The sequence below is a fragment of the Poecilia reticulata genome, linkage group LG22 (genome assembly GCF_000633615.1).
Source record: "Poecilia reticulata strain Guanapo linkage group LG22, Guppy_female_1.0+MT, whole genome shotgun sequence".
In the NCBI taxonomy this organism is placed as follows: domain Eukaryota; kingdom Metazoa; phylum Chordata; class Actinopteri; order Cyprinodontiformes; family Poeciliidae; genus Poecilia; species Poecilia reticulata.
Window position 1 is genome coordinate 9584497 of NC_024352.1, and position 22075 is coordinate 9606571.

Genomic DNA, 22075 nt, shown 5'->3' on the forward strand with positions numbered 1-22075 from the left:
TTATTAGATTTATGTGCGTTGAACCGGGGAAACGTCTAAAACGTGGCGGAGTCAGGTCTACGAGGACTAACTTTGAGACGCCAGAATCCCCTCTAGATCAACTAAACTTAAGCTGCGTCCAGAATCGTCTGCTCTGAAGGTCAGCGTTCGATCTGACTGCGTCGCGCTCGTCCAACGCTGAAGTTTCCCACTCAAAAATGCACAAAACTTACTATTTGAAAATGATATTATCATACTATGTAACTCCATTTGCATGGGAATGTAGCTTCTCCTCTCTTCAGATTTCTTGTGGCTCTGGCCTTTTACCTCCTTTTTCCTCAGTCTGTCCACACAACAGCAAGACGCTTCAGCGTGTTTACTGGACAGAACGATGGGGGATTTGGTTATATTTGCAATATTTGCGCTTATTTATGACGGTAAATGTGACTTTTTATTACTCTCTGTGTAGATCATGGACTATAATCTGACATTAATAAAGGCCGAGGCAGCTGTTTAGTACAAGTAAGAAGACTTTTGACAATTTTTGAGAAGAATCTGCAATAAACTCCCAATTATGTATCAGTACAAAAAAGTTTGGGGTGATTTTGTGTGAATTTGCACGATAATTCTCAAGAAACTGGAGGGATTGGTTAATACAATTTGGCAGTAAGCAGATAAAAACTGCACTGATTTTATTGATAACATAATATTTAAGCACACTTAGTGTTTCATCTAGAATCTAGACGGCCACATAAATCACTCAAATTAAAACCCACCTGTTTAGAGTTGCTTATGGCTAAATTAGGGTTAAAGTGCGGGTTTTGATGTCTTCCATGTTTTTATGTCTTTAATGTTTTTAATTTCTTTTTATTCCTTTTCTACATTTTAATGATGTAAAGCCCCCCGGAAAACGACCCAGTTAAACGACGTTTAACTAAAGTTCTGCGGGGTTTAGAGTCCCAGTTGACGGCGTTCAACTAAAAACCTAGAGGTTGGAGTCCTTGTCAAACGGCGTTTTTGACTAAAGTCCCTGAAGGTTAGAATCCCAGTTAAACGGCGTTTAACTAAAGTTCTACAGGGTTTAGAGTCCCAGTTGACGGCGTTCAACTAAAAACCTAGAGGTTGGAGTCCTTGTCAAACGGTGTTTTTGACTAAAGTCCCTGAGGGTTGGAGTCCCAGTAAACAACGTTTAACTGAAGTCCTAAAGGGGTGCGGGTTTAATGTTTTTATCTTTGTTTTTTTTTAAATCTCTTTCTCTTTCTCACTGTTTATTTAATGTCACATGCTGTTTTTATTTTAATTATGTAAAGCACTTTGAAATGCCTTGCTGCTGAAATGTGCTATACAAATAAAATTTGATTGACTGATTGATTGATAAAAGGCTTTAGCAGGCCGTGAGTGTGATACATGTACTTTAAATGGTGGTAAACATTTGTAAGAAAAATGCAGCTTTGGGTTACGTGTGTTGGGTGATAGTAATTAGCCCAAGAGCTTCTGGTACACTGAATGCTAGCAGTCAGGTAGCCTGATGTGGTGCTAGCAACACACTTCTGACCTCAAACCTACTGAACACATGTGGGTTGAGTTTAGGAGAACTGTTAGTGCCATAAAGAGGAACGAAACTACTTGACTTCACTGACTGAAGACAAATGCTGGTTGCTGTCCAACATCGGTGTGTGACCAAGCAGGTGACCGCAAGCCTCCTCAGTCAGTTTTTTGTGCTAAGTTTATGTAGAAAAAGGCTGGAGTCAGAGAGAGAGAAAGACGCCCAAACCGAGTTTTTCACTTGCACTCGGTTCTCTTTCCGTAATTTATTCATTACTTATTCGTCCCGTAGTTTCCCTGGCGCTGGAGACTGGCGTGTTTGTGGAAAGAGTTGACATTTCCAACCAGTTCAGACAGCGGCGGTAAGTCAAGCAACGGCAATTTGCGACCCACGTTCGATGACCCGACCTCGAATGCCACATAGTCCGTATTGAAATCTGCGTGAAGCCGATCAATTCTCTCATCAAACCTCAGACGTTCTGATTCTGCCGCATCGCTGCGTCAAAGACCCGAGCGGCCGAGGAGGAGGTCAATGACCTCTGCGTTGCTCTGGCTCCCGTAAACCCCTGCATTATTCCTGAGCCTCCCGCTTAAAATACATGTTGACAAACACGGGAGCCCTGCAATTAAAAGGCCTCAGACTCCAAGACTCAGCGACGGCTGCTGACGGAGGTCGGGGATTTTGTTTTTGTCCTTGCAGCATTGAACCCATAATTACCTCGCGGTGATAGAAGCATCTCTCGCCTGCGAGGGAGCCGGAAATAGCTTTTCTCTCCTCCAGAAAAGCTGCATATCCCCACGAAGGCGCAGGGGTGAAACTTTTTTATTTTTTTTTCCCCTGTCACTTTATTTGGAATATAAACAGGAAGTTGAGGCTGAAGGGAAGAATGTGTGTTAAATCCTCTTAATGGCGGCCTTGTTGTGTTTACACTCTTCTGGTCTTGAACATCAGTAGCTAGATGGAGACCAGGAGGAACCGATTTGGGTTTTGCTTGAGTCGCATCAAAAATTCATCGACTCTATGACATTGATCGGCATGGTAACACATTTTTGTGCTTAAAGTAGCTCCATACCAAGTTTCAGGTGTCTGCAGGAATGACGCAATAGATTCTTGTTGAAATGTGTCGCGGCTCCACAAAGTTGGATTTGCTAAAAAATTATTTCTGCTTTAACGAATTCATGTCTTAAAGCTTCATTGTGTAACCTTTACAAAAATATGGTTTTTTTTCTCCATATTTATTCAAACTGTCCCCATTTCTTGACAGTGTAATGCGAGACAGATAATCTGTTAAGAAATGAGCGATCTCCTCCTTGAGTTACTATTACCGTCTGAAGAAATGCACCGCTCCTGACTGAAAACAACCAATCAGAGCCACGTGAGAGGGACTTAGTGCTGTCAATCAAACTCATGTACGTGTTGCTGAATGTGCTAATGGTGGGAACAACTCACCGCTCCAGGAAAACCGTTCATCTCCCGTCATCATTGGCTATGCTAACCAGCCTTGTGATAGTGATTGTGAAGCGATTGCCCGTTGTAATTTGAAACAACATCTTACCAAACTTTCCACAGATTCTCAAATGGATTTCAGGTCTGGGCTTTGACTGGGCCGTTTTTACATGCGAATAGAATTTAATCTAAAACAAACAACTGTCGCAGCCTTCGACATCTCCTGGGATTTGCCCTCTGTTCCCGTCAACTCTTATCGGGTTTCACGACCTTCTCTCTTAAGAAAAGCATCCCTACAGCATGACACTGCCACCACCATGTTTCTTTCTGGGGGAAATGTGTATTCACAAGTATTTTCCCATTACATTTTCCAAATTTCAATCTTCATTTGCTTCGTTATGTCAACAGATTGTTGCACCTGAGACGTGGCTCTCTGCAGCTCCTCAAAAGACACAAGGGATCTCTTAGCTGCTGCTGTCGCGTTTTGCTGGTTCTGCAGTCGTCTCCTTCTCGGCGTTTTCATTTCTGAACTGTGTTTTGCTAGGTGGTGGTAAACATTAGGACATCGCTTTATAAACTAAACCTTCTGTAAACTTCTCCCTATAGCTCTCTCCCTGACCCGCCTGCCGTGTTTCTTTGTCCTCACGATGCTGTTTGCTCACCAACATCTGAGGCCTTTGTGTAGCATAAAGCTCCAAACTGATCTACCAGTCGGTCGGTCACAGACGTAAGAAGCAGCCCAGCCCTCTTGCCGTCCTTTTGTCCCGAGGCTGTTTTAGAGATTTAGAGAGAGAGAGAAAAAAAGGAATGCAGATGTCTAAAGACACACACACACACACTTCCTGACTCAGTCGCATTTCACCAATTCTCCTGACTTGTGATGATATTTGAACAGGCCTGGGAGTGGTTTCTGTGTTGGTTTAGGCAGTTTTTCAACAGTTCCAGCAGGACCAGATGTGAGCTTCGCGTCAGATGACACAACAACAAACCCTGATGTCCATGGGAACAGCTGCGCCGCTCCGCGAGTTTGCTTTAAACTTCTCGGCTAACACAAAGACTAACACCAACTCAAACCACCAGACGAAAGACGTTTTCTGTCCAGACAATAAGACGGAGCGAAAACGTTTTCCACTCGGACCGTTTTCTACGACATGTTTAATTCAAATGCACCTCACCGCGTCTTCCTCCTGCTGCGGTGTGGACGTACCGACACACTGAAAACCCAGTCTGAATGTTTCCTGTGTTTACGCTGCAGAGAGGCTCTGCTGCTATTTCAGTATCCTGCCGTGAAACAATGATCCTTGCAAACAGACAAAGACAAGGGGCAGGGTTTTTTTTGTTTGTTTTTTCCACCTCCCGCTTTTACCACATTTTCCTGAAAACAGAGACGAAACAACTTGGCTTTGTGTCGCTTTATTTTTACTCAAGCCACCGTGTAATTTTCTGGCCTGGAGAGAAGTGACACGCTCCGGCTCATAGATGTGAACATGGGTGGGCTGAGGGGGGAAAAACATTTAGTCACTAAGTAATCAGATTTTATGTTCTACGTCTGAAACGAACGCATCGTAGATGACCTGAGATGTAGCTGAACGCGGTTCATAAAAATCATATTTACTTGAATATGCTTATCAAAAATAAGCATTTCCACCTTATACTGCAGATATTTAGCATATTAGATGTAGGATATTGAGGAACATATAAAAAAAAACATACAAGAAAAACTGCTATAAAAGTTTTGTTTAAAAAAAAAAAGAAAAGATAAATGAGGTTAGATTCAAAACACCAAACGCAAGGTGTCCATACACAACATAATATCCACTCAAAATTAAAATAATGACAGGAAAGCCTCCATGGTTGGATTTTACTTCATGAACTGATTATTTGTGTGTCTGTTTATTCATGGAGGAGGAGGAAGTCAGGAGAAATGTCTGAGAGTCCTAACCTGGATACCTAATAAACCGGTACCATGCCCAGAGATTTAAACACTACGTTTGTAATTAACCACGCAGCATCAGCAAATGACACACAACAATGGTCACAATAGCCAGATAAACACCACTTCTGTTCTGATTCTGACCGGTGATGCCACTCTGGTTCTCATTAGCAAGTCCCTTCCAACAGCTACATCACCAAAGTAGCCAATCTTAAATGATCAAGCATTGCTGTAATCGTTTGTCTTGTTTTTGTCCCCCATGTATTCAGTTCATGTTTTACTTGTGAGGGTTTAACTTCATGGTGCTAATGTAGCTTTCAAAAATGTTACACTAAATAAAAAAAAACACTGTACAATCCTGAGTTGCGATTACATTTCTTACAAGTAGTTTAGCCCTTAAAAGTCTCTTTAAGGAATAATCATACTATTTGGAGCAACCAAATTTTGGTGAATTTGTTGCTCTCGTTTCCTGCGTTTCCTTTAGGGTTAGGGTTAGGGAAAGTGCTCAATCCAAATTTTTTGTTGTTGTTGCTAATAAGTTGCTACATCTAATCAACAAATTCCTGTTGATTTAAAAGAAAAATATATATATAAAGATCATATGCTTTGGACAGACGTAGCGAATCATCCATTTAAGGAACTCGTTTCCTGTTTTTACATGACGTGTGGCTATGATTATTTCACTGCCTTCTAGAAAATATTTTGGTTGCCGTTTCGTCAGGTTTCCTTAAGACGACTGGCAGCTGGATGGAGTCTTTCTGAGTTTTTCCGGCTGCACCACAGTCGTCATCGGGCTGAAGTCTGCCCAGCTCACACAAAACCACCAAGGCTGCGAATCAGGTCCTGCTGCCATTCAGCCGGAGCCGCTCGCCGCTGCATCTGATGGTTGTTTGTGAGGATTTATTACCTGTTCAAAATGGCTGGTTGTATGCGTACTGCTAATGCTCAGGAGAATGTGAGCAGTAATAAATGTACAGCTGCAGTGTGGGGTCTGCCTGTGTTGTCAGAGCCACAATAATGATAGGTGACACAACCTGAGTGTTTAACTTTATGAATGTAGCCATAATGCAAAATGAGCCTTGCTTTTATTAGTTTGGTTGGGCAGCGAGGCTTACAGTGGACTATTTGAGTTTAGATGCGTGTCACAGTTTTACATTCTCTTTGGGTCGAAGAGATTCATGATGACCCTTTTTCATCATTTCCGTTTCAGCGATAAACTGAGAAGTTGCCCAGTAACCGTACTCTTTCCAGCTTGTTCTGCATCGGCCCTGCCGGTGGGAAACTCAAATTCGTAAACAGTTCGTAGAGCAACCAGTCTTTACAGAAACCACAGCTCAGGAATCTGTCGCAAAATTCTGATTGTTGCATCTCTAGTTTGTTTACACCCAAAGTCTATATTTCTAGGTGTATATCTTCTGATTTATGACTAATAAATTTCAGCAGCAGTCAGTGGGATGTGACTTTTTGTTTCCCTTCTTAGCTGGTCATAGCGATGAGCTGAACACATTTTACAATAGGAAAGCTGAGAGAAAACAAACAATCACCGCTAGCTCTATTGGCCCAGATTCTTCAGCTTGTGTCTTTGTTTTTGTTTCTAGGAGAGAAAAAAAACACAAAACACCAAAATTTCAGTCTGACCATTAAATCATCGCCCAAACAGAGGAATCTGTCTCTGCACCTTCCTTCTGGTTCTCAATGTACTAACCATACAGAGGACACGCAGGGGACACGGCAGCTCGGAGAACAAGCGCGGCCTTGTTGAACGTTCGCACTCCCACCTCGCTGGCGTCCAGTCTTCCAGAAAGAGAGAGAGAGAAAAGCTGGATCATATAACTCTGAATTTTTCTCATGGACTTTTGTGGTCAAGCAAAAAGTCTCGTCTGGCAGCAGGCCCGTGTATTTCAATTCATAAATAAAGCTGGATCCTCAAATGCTTCCTCCTCGTGCTGCATGCTGGAGAAAAGCTTCACCCTCTCACCACATAAAACTCCAGAGGTTGGCTGCCAACTTTAACTCAGCTTTAACTCACTTGCGTAATTGGAATCCCATTATCAATAAAAGATTGGACACAAAATGCGTCTGCTAATACAATTCGCACAGTGAAACAGCTGAATGGGGAAACTCGGGTTCGAACAAGGTCACCGTCGCTGACGATGCACAAAGAAAATTCCAAGCTGAACAACTGTTGTTGAGTCTTCACCCAAACAATGTGGCGAGTTATCAATAACGTTTTCACGGAACAACTTTAGTTAGTAGCTTCCACATTGTTAGAAAAACAGACTTCTATAAAAATGAGTTGAGCCAATTCACATCCAATCTTTGAAGGTAGTACAGTACCTGTTGGTGACGGATGTCAAGAAAAGCTGGTTGGTGGAAGGCAAACAGCTGGACAAGTTGACCCAGTTGGGGTCAAAACCTGAAAATGTTTCCATGCGTAAGATATCAATGGATTTTACACAGCCGCACATTCACACAAGACTGTTGTTCTCTGGTATTCTGCTGTATTGCCCTCCCTGAACTACCACTCAAAGTTACGATGGTTGAGTTCGGCAATAGCATCAGTCTGTCCGATCAGCAGGAGAGTAGCTACTCCGCCCTAAAGGCCCGGGTCTACCTTACTGCACCAGATGTCTGAGAGAATTTATACGCCAATAACTCCCCCCACTGCCTTTGCTCAAGCCTCACTGCATTCCCTGCAGTCCTGTTTTTAAATTGTGAATGCTGCTACAGAAGAACACTCCTCTCCAGATGGAGAGAAAGCCAGATTTTCTATCATGATGTCAGACACTGCAGGTACAACCAGGTGCCATTCCACCAAGAGTGGAGTAAGCCTTTACGGTTCAGCGTCAGAGTGTCGTTTGTATCACAGCATCATAAATGGTTACGCTCCTGTAACTTCTAGCTGTCTGAAGATGGCCTGAACCACCTCATCCAGTGAAATGGCAGGTAAGTTTTTGTGACGGTGGTATCTCAAATGCAAAAAAAAACGAAGAAACCAAGGTAAAGTACCAAACATATTGTTACAGGCCTCAAGTTCCAATGTGAAAAAGAAATGCTGGCATTAGCGATGCCTATTTGAGACCATCTACAGAGATTTTGCTTGTTTTAGAGTCAAGACTTTTCAGGTTGGACGATGACCCTGGAGTGGCATCACAGGTGGAGGTACAGAGTATTTGATAAGTATCTTGCAGGTTGTGGGCAGACAGGCAAGTACTCTAGGTAAGTAAATGTGTGAAATCTCTCTCACTTGTTGGATAACGGCCTCTCCAGATAGATTGGGGAACAGGACCACTGACACAAGCTAGTAAACCAACCAACAAGGTCCAGTATTTCCCCTTAAGAACAACTATTTTCTAGATTGGCGTACTTGCATTGGTGATTTTCAAATGCAAAGATTGAACTGGAGGTCGATGAAGACGATTCCCAGGATCCATGCAACCATATTTAACAATCCGGCAACTGGAGGAGATGAGCACTGGATCTAAATCCAGGTCAACTCTTTCAGAAGACTCAAACCAACCCCAAAACCTCTCCGAGCAGATTACCGAAACAAAGGGTCAAAAAACCTTTCCTTCTGGGCGTTTTCTGAGAATAAATCATGAAAGGATCTGTAGGATCTCATGACATGGAAGCCACAAAACTATTCATGTCACTGTTCATTTTCTCTTCTGTCTTCATTTGCACTAAATTAAGAGTTTAAAAGACTCACGCAATGCCGTTCTCTGCAGCTAAGACTTCACGGGCAATAAACTTCGTGACATTCCTCTCCTTGCATGTCACCTCACAGCTTAGTTGCGCCATTGTACCCAGCATGCTTTTCTCTCCCACTACTGCCAAGCTGGCGCTTTACGCAAAGATCTGGAGGAAATGACAGCAAGGATGAGAGAAAACTAAATGGACTGAAGCGAGCTAAATGAACAAGAACAGAAAAAGAAAGCAACCCAGCAAACAGCAACACCATCTGCCTTCAGTTACCATCACACGACAGAACACGTGTGGATGGCATTGCCAATGCATGGCCCCGTCCTGTTTTTTTTTTCATGTGCAGGCCAGACCTAGCTGTTTTGTGTAACACTCAGGAACTGCAGAAAGGCTGGCAGAGTGCAGCGGGGGAATCCCATCAAACACCTTCGCCCGCTTTCCCTTCCTGTAACAGTTTAACCCGCGCTAAACGGAGCGTGTGCAGAAGGCAGCGCAAGCTGCAATTACAGCGCTGATTACAGACCAGCTCCATCCTCAGGATTTTCTTTTTCTATTCCAGAGGGAATAACTTTGCACAAGAGGGCGGAGGAGGTTCTGCAGAGAAATTGGGAAGCCCCAGCGAGAGATCAAGAAAGAGGAAATATGAACCGTAGTTTCACAATGACCGCACATACCGATGCAAATTTCTCATGTCAATTTATTTGCATTTACTGGTAAAACCTACGTGTGGCTTTCCACTGCTCAAAAGCAGTGCAAGAGTGACATCTGCTGGCGACGATTTACCCTACAGTGTTTTGTAAACATTGTTTTTTGCTTTCCGACCTGAAATATAGGGTCCATTTTTAATCATTTAAAAAAATGTTTTTTTAATGCATGACTGCAATCTAGTGTTTTAACATTTTTACATCAGTTAGTTTTAGAGCCTAACTTAAAACCCAAATATTACTCTGAAGAATATGAAATAGCAAAAATAAAGTTCAAATTAGAAAAAGTGGGCTTTTCTTGTGGTTTAAATTTCAGAAATGTGAGTATTTGCTATATGAAGTGAGGACTGAAGCTTATCATGGTATCCGTGCAGGAAAATTTAAATTATGATGAAAAAGTTGGGGCAATAATAGCATATTTCTTTGTGATTGTGTGGAAAAACAGAGGATCTTTCACACAGATGTAGAAAGAAACAAGAGGTGCAAAAATGCTGGTCAGAACTGGAGCAGAAATTACATATTTCTCGATGTTGGCAGATTTTTTGTATTTCAGACTATAGTTTTGTCTGAAGCGTCATTCAAGACGGACTGAAGTCAGCAAAAAGCTTTTAAATGTATCCACAGTGTGTCAGTTTGCTAAGTCTCCAAACTTGATAATTGTACACTTCTTATGACTTTATCCTACATATTACCGAATTATTTTTCAACATGTCAATTCAAACTGGAGCTAAGGACGTCTCTGTGTAATGAACTGTTTTTCATAATTAATCCAATCAAAGAAACGCATAAGCTACATCAACCGCTTACAGAAACGAAAAAAACAAAATAAAAAGTTATTATTGTTAAACTTTTATTCAAAGAAATGAAGAGCAGAAGCTGCCCGGAGTAGAGTGAAAATGCTACAAGCCATAAATAGCGATCAGGAAACAAACAAAAAACAAATTGAGGGATTTCTAAATGAACGCATCCGTTTTTAAGGAGATTATAAAAAATATTTAAGTGTGTCAATAGTCCGTGAAGTTCATCACAAGCCCTAGAAAAACAATGAGAAGTGTGTGAAAATGCAGGTGAAACGAGGGACACAACTTTTTCTAGCAACGAGTGATTTTTGTAGCTTTGAATCAGATGCTTGAAATTTTGGAAAAAGGTTTAAAAAAAAACAACTAAAGTAGACAAAGTCTCTCCGCTGTGTACAGCACTGCAAACCAAACCAAACCAAACCTAACCTAACCCCCGTGGCATCCCGCTCACTTTGTCCTTTTTATTGCCTGTCAGCATGCATACAGTCTGCTGCTGCCTCAGCTGCAGGTCAGCAGCACATTTAGGAGGTTCCTAAAGGTAAACATTCATAACAACAGCAAAAAAAACAACAACAAAAAAACAGAATACATTTGAACAGAAAATGACCGCAACATAATCCATGTTCAAGCAGTGCGAACACACACCATGCACTACGTTTGGAGTGAATAAATTTTTTTTTTCTCCCAGCCTCCCCCGCCTCCCCTCAAATAAAGTCTGAATGTGCTTATGGTGAAGATTTCAGTAAAATATATACATTGCAGCTCAAACTTGCGTCACAACCGAGCATCGTACATTAAAGGAGTTCCTGCCTCATAACTTCCTGTGTGTTTTTTTTTTTTTTTAAACCCATGGCTTAATTCATTTTATTGCACGTGGTTCATTTTAAGTTGTACAAGTGCTGCTTTCATGGTTTTTTTATTTTCTTTTTTATTTTACTCGATTCTGTCTTTACCGGAACATGGTAAGCGAAACTTTAATCAGTAAAGCATTACRTCGTAAACTGGGAAGGAAGTTGCAGCCACAGATGTTCAGAGTTGCTCAGACTTCAAACTGTAGATTTGAACGTCTTTGGTCGTTGCTGCATTCATATCAAGTCAAATCTAGTTTACTTTAAGAAGTTCGCCACACACCAAAGTTCAGATCCACATTAATCATCCAGAGGTTTAATTTGAACTGAACTGTGAAGCTGTTCCCATTTTAAACATCAGCATTTTTATGTCAATATGATGAAGCTAAATAGATTCGACGTTTTAAGGATTAAAACTAGCCTACGAGGAGAATGCCGAATGGTGTGTGTGCAGAAAAAAACAACCCATTTGTGGAGTAAAATTTACAGACCAAAGCTTGTTAGAATTCAAAGAAGAAGAAAAAACAAACTATTTTTGAAAAACAATGCATAGCATAAACAGCGAATCAAAATTCGTCTGTACTGCACTCCATACCTACGCCGCACGTAAAAACACGTGTGAGGAAAGTTTTTGTTGTTCCAGTTGGAGCCGCTGCTCAGGTGGAGAGAGCCGAGGTAGAAGTCTCCTGCTTTTAACAGAGGAGGGAGGGGAGTACAGTGGGGTGCTTCTTGGGTTAGGGGTGGGAAGATTTTGGACCCCTTCTTCTTAATACTGCCGCTCAGGACCACAGCTACTACATCTCCGGCTGACTCCACTGTGCTCTTATCGAACGAAGAAAGGGAATCCCGGCGCCGGCTCTCTAGCTTTCCTCCTCGTCTTCCTCACGGCTGGCCACCGCTCTCTTCCTCAGGGCTTCGTCGGGGTAGCCCTGACCCTCGGGAGACTCCCTTTGCCTACTCCAGGCCCCGTCCTGGTCTTCTTCCTCCTCCTCCTCGTCGTCCTCCTCACCGTCAGCCTCCTGGTCCTCGTCCCGATTCTGGATCAGTCGGGACTGCTCCGTTGACTGTTTCTCTGCAGAAACGCACACGCAACGTCAGGGAGGCTCAGAGCTAGCTACAAGCCAACGCTGCACTGAAACCTTTTCTCACATGAGAGATTGAAAAGTATCCAAACCCCTTGAACCTCTTCAAATTTTGTAACCTTACAATCACAAACTTCAATGTACAAAAAAAGTAAACAATTTGAAAATGAGGAGAGCACCTGAAAATTATGCAGGGTTTCCTCCAGTGTATTATAAGCCTGGCGGGCCACCAGGCATAACTTGTCCACCTGCCAGACTAAGCGTTGTTTTGTTTATTTTACATAAGGGTTTTTACACACCAGTAACAGCTACTGTTAAGACAGACTAAGCTGGGTTTATAGTCAAAGCATTAACAGGATGCGCACCTGTTGTGCTGTCCAATCCCGTTGGCCCCACTTGCTATTATTTCAAAATTATGACGCCTATTTGTACAACTCTGCATCTCTGTAACTTTTAACTTTTTTTAACACAAAAACTTCAGCTTCTATGCGCCACAAATCTGGAAGAAACTTCCAGAAAACTGCAAAACAGCTGAAACACAGAGTTCCTTTAAATCAGGGCTAAAACCCAACCTGTTTAGATTTGCTTTTGAACCATAATAAGTGGAACACTGACCGACATATATGATGTGTATTGATGATGGATGGTACTGGGCAAAATGTAATGTCTGTGACTGATTTCTCAATTGTTGACTGTATGTGGTTTTTAGGTCTGTGTTTTTATGATGTCAAATACATTGAACTCCCTTGTTGCTGAAATGTGCTATAAATCAATAAACTTGATTGAAAAACACAGTTGGCTGCTGGTGGACTGCACTAGCGCCAAACTCAGCAGGTTCTTCTTCATAATTACGCATTATTTGATCATTTATCACTTGAAATCCTTAAAGAAAATACATTCAAGTTTGTGGTTGAAACCAAAATCTGAAGCTGTTCAGGAAGTATTAATACTCCCCAAGTCACAGCATTGATATAAATATTAATGCAAAACTCACTCTGGTAGTAATCGGGTGAGGAAAATCGTCGCGAAGGAAAGACGTAATCTGCGATAAACACTAGCAACTGAAATGACAAAAGTATTAAGATTACGTAAATTATTCACAGCACGTTTGATCCGTAACTTTCTCATGGAGTGACACAGCAGTACTCACCAGACCCAACGTCAGGCCAGCAAACAAGGTGACCAGGCCAAAGATGACATATGAACCCCAAACAGGAATCCCCAGCTGCTCCGTCATGTAGTTATGGCAACGCTGGGAAACAAAAAACACGGTTCTCACCTATTTTTGGCCTTGAAATGATCTGAATATTCAAGATACACAAAGTATGTGAGCAGCACATTCATTTTTAGTATTCAGCAGCAGACATTTTGCTTGAAAAGCAATGCCATTTTTAAACTGTGGATGTTGTAATTTGAATTTTTATCAACACTGAACAGGAAGTTTGATTTCATATCAGTGGGCGCCTAACACTAAAAATATTTAGTATGGGCTTTTAACTCTGTCTGGTTTACAAACTGAACAATATGCAATCAAGGGGAATGAGCCCCACCTAGAACAAGAAAACACTATTTTAAGTTCAAAAGGTGGAAATAATTCCATCTTCAGCTGTCATATTCGCTATTTATTAAACACTATTTATTAAACACCAATCACAAGGAGCCACAATCCTCTCAAAATACAGTCTGCAAAAATCAACGAATGTGCCATTTACTTACTCGGATGAACATGGAGAGCTTGAACAAAGCCGACATCGAGTTCATCCTGTCAAAAGAGGAGGCGAACGCAGCATGTAACTCGATACAGATCTGTCAGTCAGTCACAAAAATATCTGCATGCTTGTGTGTCGCTTTTTCAAGCCCACAAGACACCAAGAATAGAGTTAACGTCAACCGACGTTTTCTGAGATTTCAAAAACACAAAAGGACGCAAACGTGTTTTTCACGGGAGATTTTTTTTTTTTTTTTTGTAGCCACTTACAAGAACGAGGACGGCCCGAACCACGAAGAAACGGGCTCCGTGTTTTTCCATTTCTGTTCGTCGACAAAGCTGAGGAAGTCTTCTTTGGTACGAGCGCCGTGGTACTTGCGGAAAACGCCGTCCTTGCAGCTGAAAAAAATTAAAAAATCTCAATCAGTGACAAAATTAACAGGTTTTTCCTCAAACTCCTGATAAAAAAAAACAAACATTTTGATTCCTATTTATTTTACTAGTGTCATTTCTAATGTTTATAGTAGCAGTTTCTGTGACACATTTTTACACTTTAAAGCTGTTTCTGCAACAGCAGGATGTTCTAAAAATTCTCTTATATTTAACTTCTAAACTTCACCAAATGGAGACCACAAATAAACAGAAAGATCACTTGTTAAAAATAACTCATAACAGATTGTTTCTTTCTTTTGTAATAATAATTATAGATTCTAACATATACCTCAGAGTATATGCAACATTGAAACTATGTTTGCAGTATTTATCTTTAGGTACTGCTGAAGAAGAAAAAAAAAAACAACAAACACACAAAAGCGGAAGCAATGGAAACCACAAACCATGCAGATACGTACTGGTATATTGTAGGAAGTGAAGTTATGATGAATCGCCCACTCAGACCTTACAGAGGAAAGAGACGACAGTCAGCAGGAAGACCTTTATTTTTTTGCAACCTCACATTAATGCATTAGCTTGTGTTAGATCTATCCCAGTAAAACACTTTACAGATTATAGATTAAATCAACAGGTTTGAGTACTTCAGATAGTCGCCGGATGCGTGAACTAAATAGTGTTGCCCAGCTTGGGGTTGCTTACCAGGCTGCTCTGTCACATCCACCTTGGCGACGTTGATGCCCATGTCATCCCCCCAGTCCGCGAACTCTTTCCACACCGACTGCAGCTGCTGGCATGCAGGACACCAGGGTGCGTAGCTGCGGGAGAAAAGGTTTAAGAGGCTTTCAATTTCTCGTGCACGTCTTGCTGCTCGACATCATTAGCCCCCCAAGTTAGCGTCCCCCCCCCCCTCCAAAAAAAAAGCTGGTTAGCAGAGTATATTTGCTTAGAAAGCTTGACTTTTTCGTAGCGTTGTGTGACTAAATTAAGAAAGACATAACTTATTTTGAGCTGGTTTAGCTGACGCGAGAACTCGGGTTTTAGTTCAAAACAGAAACGGCAAAATTAGCGGGTTAGCCTGTTAGCGGGACACTGACAACTCAATCATCCACTCTCCGGTCATTATCTTCTCCCAGTCCCCGTCCGTCACTTCCTTGAGGCTGTCGGGCTTGGCCGAGGCTGGCAGCGACGACCAAAATGTCAGCAGAAGGAGAAAAGGACATGTCCAGGAGCGGAGACCCGCTGCCCCCGATAAAAACAACATGATTCCACTCATGCTGCTAGCTAGCCGACGAGCCGTGTCCATTCCACAAGTCACTTCCGGTGTGCGCCTTCGCTGTAGCGGCAGTGACGTCATAGTCAGCTGATAACAAAAGATATTTGCCTGCCAATATTATTCAAAATGTGGAGAAAAAAAACAAACATAAATCCATCAATGAATACCAATAAATGAAGGAGCAATTCTAAAAATCAAAATTAATAGTGCTTTATGAGTACATCATTGTAGTAGCTATGTGCCAGCTAACAAATTACCACAGTCACCACACATATAGTAAAACATTTCAAAACTTTAATTCTTTTAATTTAAATGATCATGGTCTACATATAATAAAAACCCAAAATTCAGTGTCTCAAAAAGGTAGAATATTACAGAAAATAAATAATAGAAAATATATTTTAAACAGAAATGTCAAGCTTCTAAACAGTAATCAAAATTTTGTGTAGCCTACTCAATACTTGGTTTTTGTTTGATTTTTATCCTCTCTTAAGAAATTCCTCTTCAAAAAGGTAAGTGCTGTTTCATACAGTAAATGTATGAAAAAGTTATTGTTGATTGATACTTTTGCTAAATAGTGCCACCCTTTTAAATCTTATCCAATTTTGCCAGCCTATGAGATAATACTGAGTATCACATTACACAGACATGTTCTCATCATATACAGATATTCATCTCTCTTTTCTGTGAGTCCTGCTCCTCTGCACATGCTGTGCAGAAATCTGAGTGAATGTGCTGAATGAGAGCAGTTATTATCGCTGGGAACCTGCAGGCAGATTGCACCAGCGGACTATCAGTGCGTCTCACGCTCTAAAAATACCTCCCAGATGACATCCTTTTGTGAACCTACCTACGGCCCCCGTTCTCCAACCATCAGCTCTGCTCCACTTACAGCAAAAAAAAAAAAAAAAGGATCTTCCTGTCCAACACTCATTGACGTCTCTGCTTTAACGTAATGGACCAATGAGGGAAAAATAGGAAGCAGACCACCGAGGGGTGATCTCGTTTGGTGTTGTTCCATCAAACTCTTCTGCTCCGTTTGGTTTCCTGCTGTTTACTGTGAACTAAATATGCTTCCGATTGTTCTGTTGTGCCTCTTACACTAATAGTATTTTTTTTTCATGTTAGATTTGCTCATGTAATTGGAAACACTCACTTAGATCTGCCAGATTCTTCTAATTTTACATTTAATTTGCTATTGATTAAACTCCTTATCAGAGACTGATTGTTTCCATGGTGATTTCTCGAGTGCGGCTCAGAGGGAAGATCATGGATATTTCTCCCTGTGGTATAAAAACCCTTCTTGTTTTTTTGTTATCTTGCTGTTGTGACCACAAGTTTATACATGAAAAGCACATTTTAGCTATACTTTTTTCACACATTATCCTTATTTCCTTTCTGATTAAATCAAATGACAGCCACACAGTTTCAGGATTGCAATGCACTATGGACTTTTCAAATGTTCCTTTTTGACAATTTTTTTCATTGCTAGACTTTGAAAGCTTGTAGGTCACAATTCTGAAAATTCAGAAAAATGCATGTACTTTTGATAGTGTCATTCCAAGTCTTTAAATATAGGCATTTGCAGGTACAAGGTGTAGTATTTTACTGAAAGAATGTGATATATATTAAAAACTAACAACCTTAATAGAGTAGAATAGAATATACTTAATCAATCCCCCAGGGGAAATTGCTTGCTTAGTCAACATTGTTGAAGATAAGATCTTAGCTCCTAAAAAAGTGGGGAAAAAAAATTAATGTTGTAAAAAAATCAATCGACAAAAATGTAAAAAGTAAAAAGACGAGAGGAGTGTTTGCAACAGGCTGCGTACACGTTAGCGCATGCACTCTAAGGCTAGCTAACAGAGCAGTAAATGACACTAACATCAATAATAGCTCACCAAAGAAGTTCTAATTCCTCTTGACTTCATATTTTCTTCAGAGGGGCTCAGCCTCACTTTTTGCTAATTTTGTAGCTCTATAGGCATCTTTGGGCCATCAACACACACTCCATCCATCCATCCATCCATCTATTAATGGATGGATGGACACTATCACCAATGGAGACCGTTGGTGGCACTAGCCTACCGTCAACGGAGACAGACACTAGCCTATCTCCACTGACGGAGATAGGCTAGTGTCTGTCTCCGTTGGTGAATGGCTACCACTAGCATGTTTCTTGTCTGTTTTGATACGAGTTGTCAACACATCAGCTTGTGTTATAATTAAGTATGATTGCAGTTGATTATGTCTTGGCATATTAGAGGACAGTAGGTTACATGACAGATAAACAGGGAGCTGACACAGTCTTCAGGCTGTTTTTGAAAACAACAACAACAACAACAACAAAAAGACTCATTAGCTCGACAAAGTAATGCACATGGGCTATAAGACAGTTTTGGGAACCCTACATGTAAACAGGACGTTATATTAGTCAGTGACTCTGATACCAATCACCTTTAGGTTGCTTGACAGGAGAACATCAATCCAGCAGAAGTTGTTCCATAAATTAAGAAATTGATCTTGATAAAAATTTCCAGTCTCAGCTGGTGATGTTTCAGCCTATTGGGTTGATTATTTCTATAGCAACAGAACAACAAGAAGGTAACATACACCACTGAAGCTGAAAGTTTTCACTAAGGTCTACCACATTCTGTTTCATATGGAGTAAATCTTTGGATTTTGTTGACTTTTTTCTTGAATGTAGGCGACAGTAAGACAGAGCTTCTGCATTCAGACAACAGACTCTCGATTTGTATCAATAATTATCTGATTAATGGATGGTATCTACGATTTATTCTGTAGTATACCTGACAGTTTACATGCTGCTGACCACAGAGCATGGATGTATGTATTCCACCGATATGTGAAGTAAACGCCACCTTTTTGAAGCTGCATTCTATTTAATGGCCAGCAGGGAGCGACATTATTTGTTGAAAAAATGGGCTAATCTCTTTTACTTCTGGGTTAAGTGTACTCCCGGGCAGCTGATGGAATAGTTTTGTTTAAAATAGATTATATATTCATGACTCTAATTATGAGTCATGTATGTTTTAGCGTTTTAAACACGCAGAAGGACAATTACCTGCTGCATACATTCAGCCACCAGGCTCTCGTTTCAATATTCAACCTATATTTTAATCATTTCAATAACGTTTGATGTATAAACAGTGTTACATAAGACGTGTCCGTGTGAACTGTGTGTCCATTTTGTGCGGAGCTGCGCAGTTACTCAGCTCTCATGTGAAAGCTGATGGTATTCAGTAATTTCAAGGTTTCAAGTATGATGAGTGAGAAGTGGCAGTGTGTGGGTGTGAGGCAGCACAGTGGAGCCTTTCAATCGGAGAGTGCACCACATAATATTCTACAACTAATCTCTCTGGGTGTTTCACCGCTCGGCGCCTCCAGAACTCATATTCACTCTTAGTATTCTGACTAAAAATCCAGCTGTAATGTGGAGCAAACACCGTATTAGCAATGAAACCACCACAGTTATGTCCGTTTGTCCAATGCACAGTAAAAGCCTCAGCCTAAAATCTGAAATGGTTTTAGACAGGGGCACATGGTTTAAGGTGGTACAAGACAAACATTTAAATGTATGGTGTTTCTCTTAAAAATATTTGATTTAGCGAAATTAGCTACTAATTTTGTTGAATTCTCTTAATAATTCAAAACATTGGTTAAAAACTGAATTTCTTGCTAATTCGGAGCATCTTTGTCTGATATTAACATTTATTTAACAGTGTTAAAATAGGAGGGACAAAAAAAGATCCCAAGAAAAGCAAAAGAAATCTAACCTTTTAACATTAAATCTTCCCTTTCTTTTAACATCTGTATGTGAAGTTTGACTTGGTAATTTGATACCCTGAAAGGTCCTGGGTGGAGCTATCTCCTTGAAGGCGGAGCTAGATCCACCCAGGCGTTTTGCACAGCTGAGTGGTTGCCATGGGAGATAAAAGGATGTCATCAAACATGCATGAAAGAATCAAAGTAACACTGCAGGTATGTTTTAGATGAGGGAAAAACATTATAACATGACGTAAAAGCTCGAAAAAGTCACATTTTATGTAATGCTGCCTCTTTAGCTACATAGCAGATACCAATACACCGCTGCATTTTTGCCATAGCAACAAAACCGTCATCGCAAAAAAATTTCTCTTCTGGTCAGTTTAAAAATTTCCCCTCTGTGTTTTATTAGTTTCAGAATCTGCTGTGTTTTTATTGAGAGGCATTGACTCAGACTGTGTTCTCAGAGCTTAGTGTTTATTGCATAGCGGATAAAAACGCAACGAAAGCAGCTTTTTGTTCAGTTTTCTCACCTTAATCTGTCGAACTATGTTTTTGTTTTTAGCTGAAGTCAGCAAGCATTTGTAGAGACATGTTTGTTCTGTTTACGAATTAACTTCTACCACATCCTGTCCTCCAATTGAAGGTTTTTTGTCCGTTTTGTTTTTTGGTTGTGTTCTTGAAAAGAAGTGTCTTGTCAGCAGAACAAGAGCTCCGCACACATTAGGTACTTAGAAAGACGCATAAAGAATGCCAAACATGCCTCGGAGGAGACGAGCCCAACCTGCAAATTACAACTTAATAGCATCTGTTCTGACGTCCTAATCAACATCTGGAGCCACTGGAGCTTTCCTAATTACCTGTGAGGATTCGTCGTTGGCTCCATGTTGTTTTGTATGTCTTATTCATTTTAACAATGCGACCAATTCACCGCCGACTGAACACGTCGCAGGCTTCAGGAAACATTATGACAACAATTTGTTGTGGGTAATGAAATACGATAGTAAGCATGTCACAGCGAACAGGTCAGGGTGTTCAGTCGCCTCTCGCGCAATCACTGCTACTCATTTTTGGATTAAAGTGGAATCTGGGTCAAGCGGGGTTCAGACTTTGACTTGAAAAAGTTTAAATAATATTTTATACCCAAAGGTTGAAATTACACAACCTTCAAACCGCTAAACAGCATCAGCAGATTTAAGCTCATTAGGCTTTAGATGAACTAGCTCGTCAAACTAGTGAATTGCTTTCTTGTGATTAGCTCTCCAGCAAACCTCTGTCGTTGAGATTTGCCTGTTATTTATTTTGCCGTCGCCCGAGGGACGCTATTAAAATTCAGCCCATTTGCCACGTTTAAGATCTTTTTACCTCTGGATGATAAATGGTGACGGTATGCATGAGCCGCCAGGGCCTAGATAAGGAATCCTAATTTTGAAACTTGAAAGATCAGCATTCCCAAATCATTTTCAGCCCACGTGGAGAGAAATATCAAACCGTTTGTGTCAACACGGTAATCCTTGCTCTGGAAAGCTAAATTTCTACCCCAGGCGGTGCAGCAGTCAATCAGCATGCGCCAGAATGCTTGATAATTGATGAGGTTTTCCAAAGTGCTTTCAAAACTCCTCTTCCCCTCTCGCTCTCCTTTCTGGCGTGCAATTGGTTGAGTAAGATTAGGCCCAAATCTTGGTTTAATATGCAGGTGCGTCTCAGTAAATGTGAAAATTCTGGGAAAATAAAAATATTTATATTCTAAAGAGCCATTACACATAAATATGCACAATTTAAGTGTTTTAGTTTAGATCAGTTAGTTTAGTGTTGTTGTTTTTTTGTTTTATTCATTTATAAATGTGTGGAGCATATATAATAAAGTCTTAACTCTTCGGCGCAAAAAAACTGTTTGAAAATCGATTTATTCACTGCATGTTTATGTCTGTTTATTTGCTACGGAGCCCCCTAGGGGACAAAATAAAGACTTTCAGTGTCCAATTTTGCCGCATGAACTGACTCATGAACGCAAAGCCTATTGCGAGGTAACGCAAAAGAAAAAAAAAATCCTCCACGTCCTGTAGGGGGCGCCGTAGTGAAGCGCAAAAAGAGGCTTTGCACCAGATTTAGCTTAAGCTAGTTTCCATCTGTAGTCCCTGAGCAGGTGAGTTAACAAAACAGTCTAGTTTCACGGTATGTATTATAAAACATATCGTGTTTATTTCTGAGCCAATAGAATCCCAGAATTCAGCCTCTTGGAAAAATAGGAGAAAGGACCAAGAAAGAGGTATTTTTATTGAACTAATGTTATACTATGGACACATAATTTCGTCTGAGCTGCTATTCATGATTTGCTATGTGTTTCTTTAAAAGCTTCTCCTTATAGCCACAGAGGGAGCAAAGATTTCTCCACATGCGGGCTGAAAGCATGGAAACTGACACCTGGTAAGATAAGATGAAGACGTCTCTCTCAGGTTTCTCTTGAGTATCAAGAACCTTCTCATTTCTATGGCCGAGTTCCTCGCAGCCATTTTGAAAACATAAACCTCTGCTTTTTTTTTTTTTTCTTCTTTCATAAAATAATCAAACTTAAAGAAAGAAAGCCACTTTTTGGAACAGGATCTGGCTGTTCGTTGGAATCATCGTCACATCTCATCGGAACAGGACGAGCACTAACATGTTTTATTTTAAACTGAATTTTTTTCTAAAACAGCTTTCTTTACTTCCTGGTTGTGTTTCTCCCATTATCCTCTAACACACAACCAGTAACACACAACCAGTAAGTACATGTTTGGATGAAAGTAAACAACGATGTTGGTTCACACCAAATGTTTGCTACCAACTATTTTTAGACGCCGCCTCCTGCAAGACGACACTGTTTTCTTTGTAATGT

At 40.7% G+C, this 22075-nt stretch overlaps 1 protein-coding gene and 1 long non-coding RNA gene across 2 annotated transcripts; both read right to left on the reverse strand.

The window, feature by feature from the left end:
• Positions 1 to 5972: 5972 nt before the first annotated feature.
• Positions 5973 to 7861, reverse strand: LOC103458324 (uncharacterized). The gene is made up of 2 exons (XR_532565.2): positions 6610 to 7861; positions 5973 to 6498 (listed from the first exon to the last, which is right to left on the reverse strand). It is a non-coding gene; the product is annotated as an uncharacterized LOC103458324 (long non-coding RNA).
• Positions 7862 to 10138: 2277 nt separating this feature from the next.
• Positions 10139 to 15473, reverse strand: tmx1 (thioredoxin-related transmembrane protein 1). The gene is made up of 8 exons (XM_008399010.2): positions 15236 to 15473; positions 14841 to 14956; positions 14600 to 14645; positions 14019 to 14147; positions 13757 to 13802; positions 13191 to 13292; positions 13035 to 13101; positions 10139 to 12030 (listed from the first exon to the last, which is right to left on the reverse strand). Exons 1-8 carry the CDS (start codon positions 15442 to 15444, stop codon positions 11819 to 11821), a joined length of 927 nt encoding a protein of 308 aa, XP_008397232.1. The 5' UTR covers positions 15445 to 15473; the 3' UTR covers positions 10139 to 11818.
• Between the last annotated feature and the right edge of the window lie 6602 nt (positions 15474 to 22075).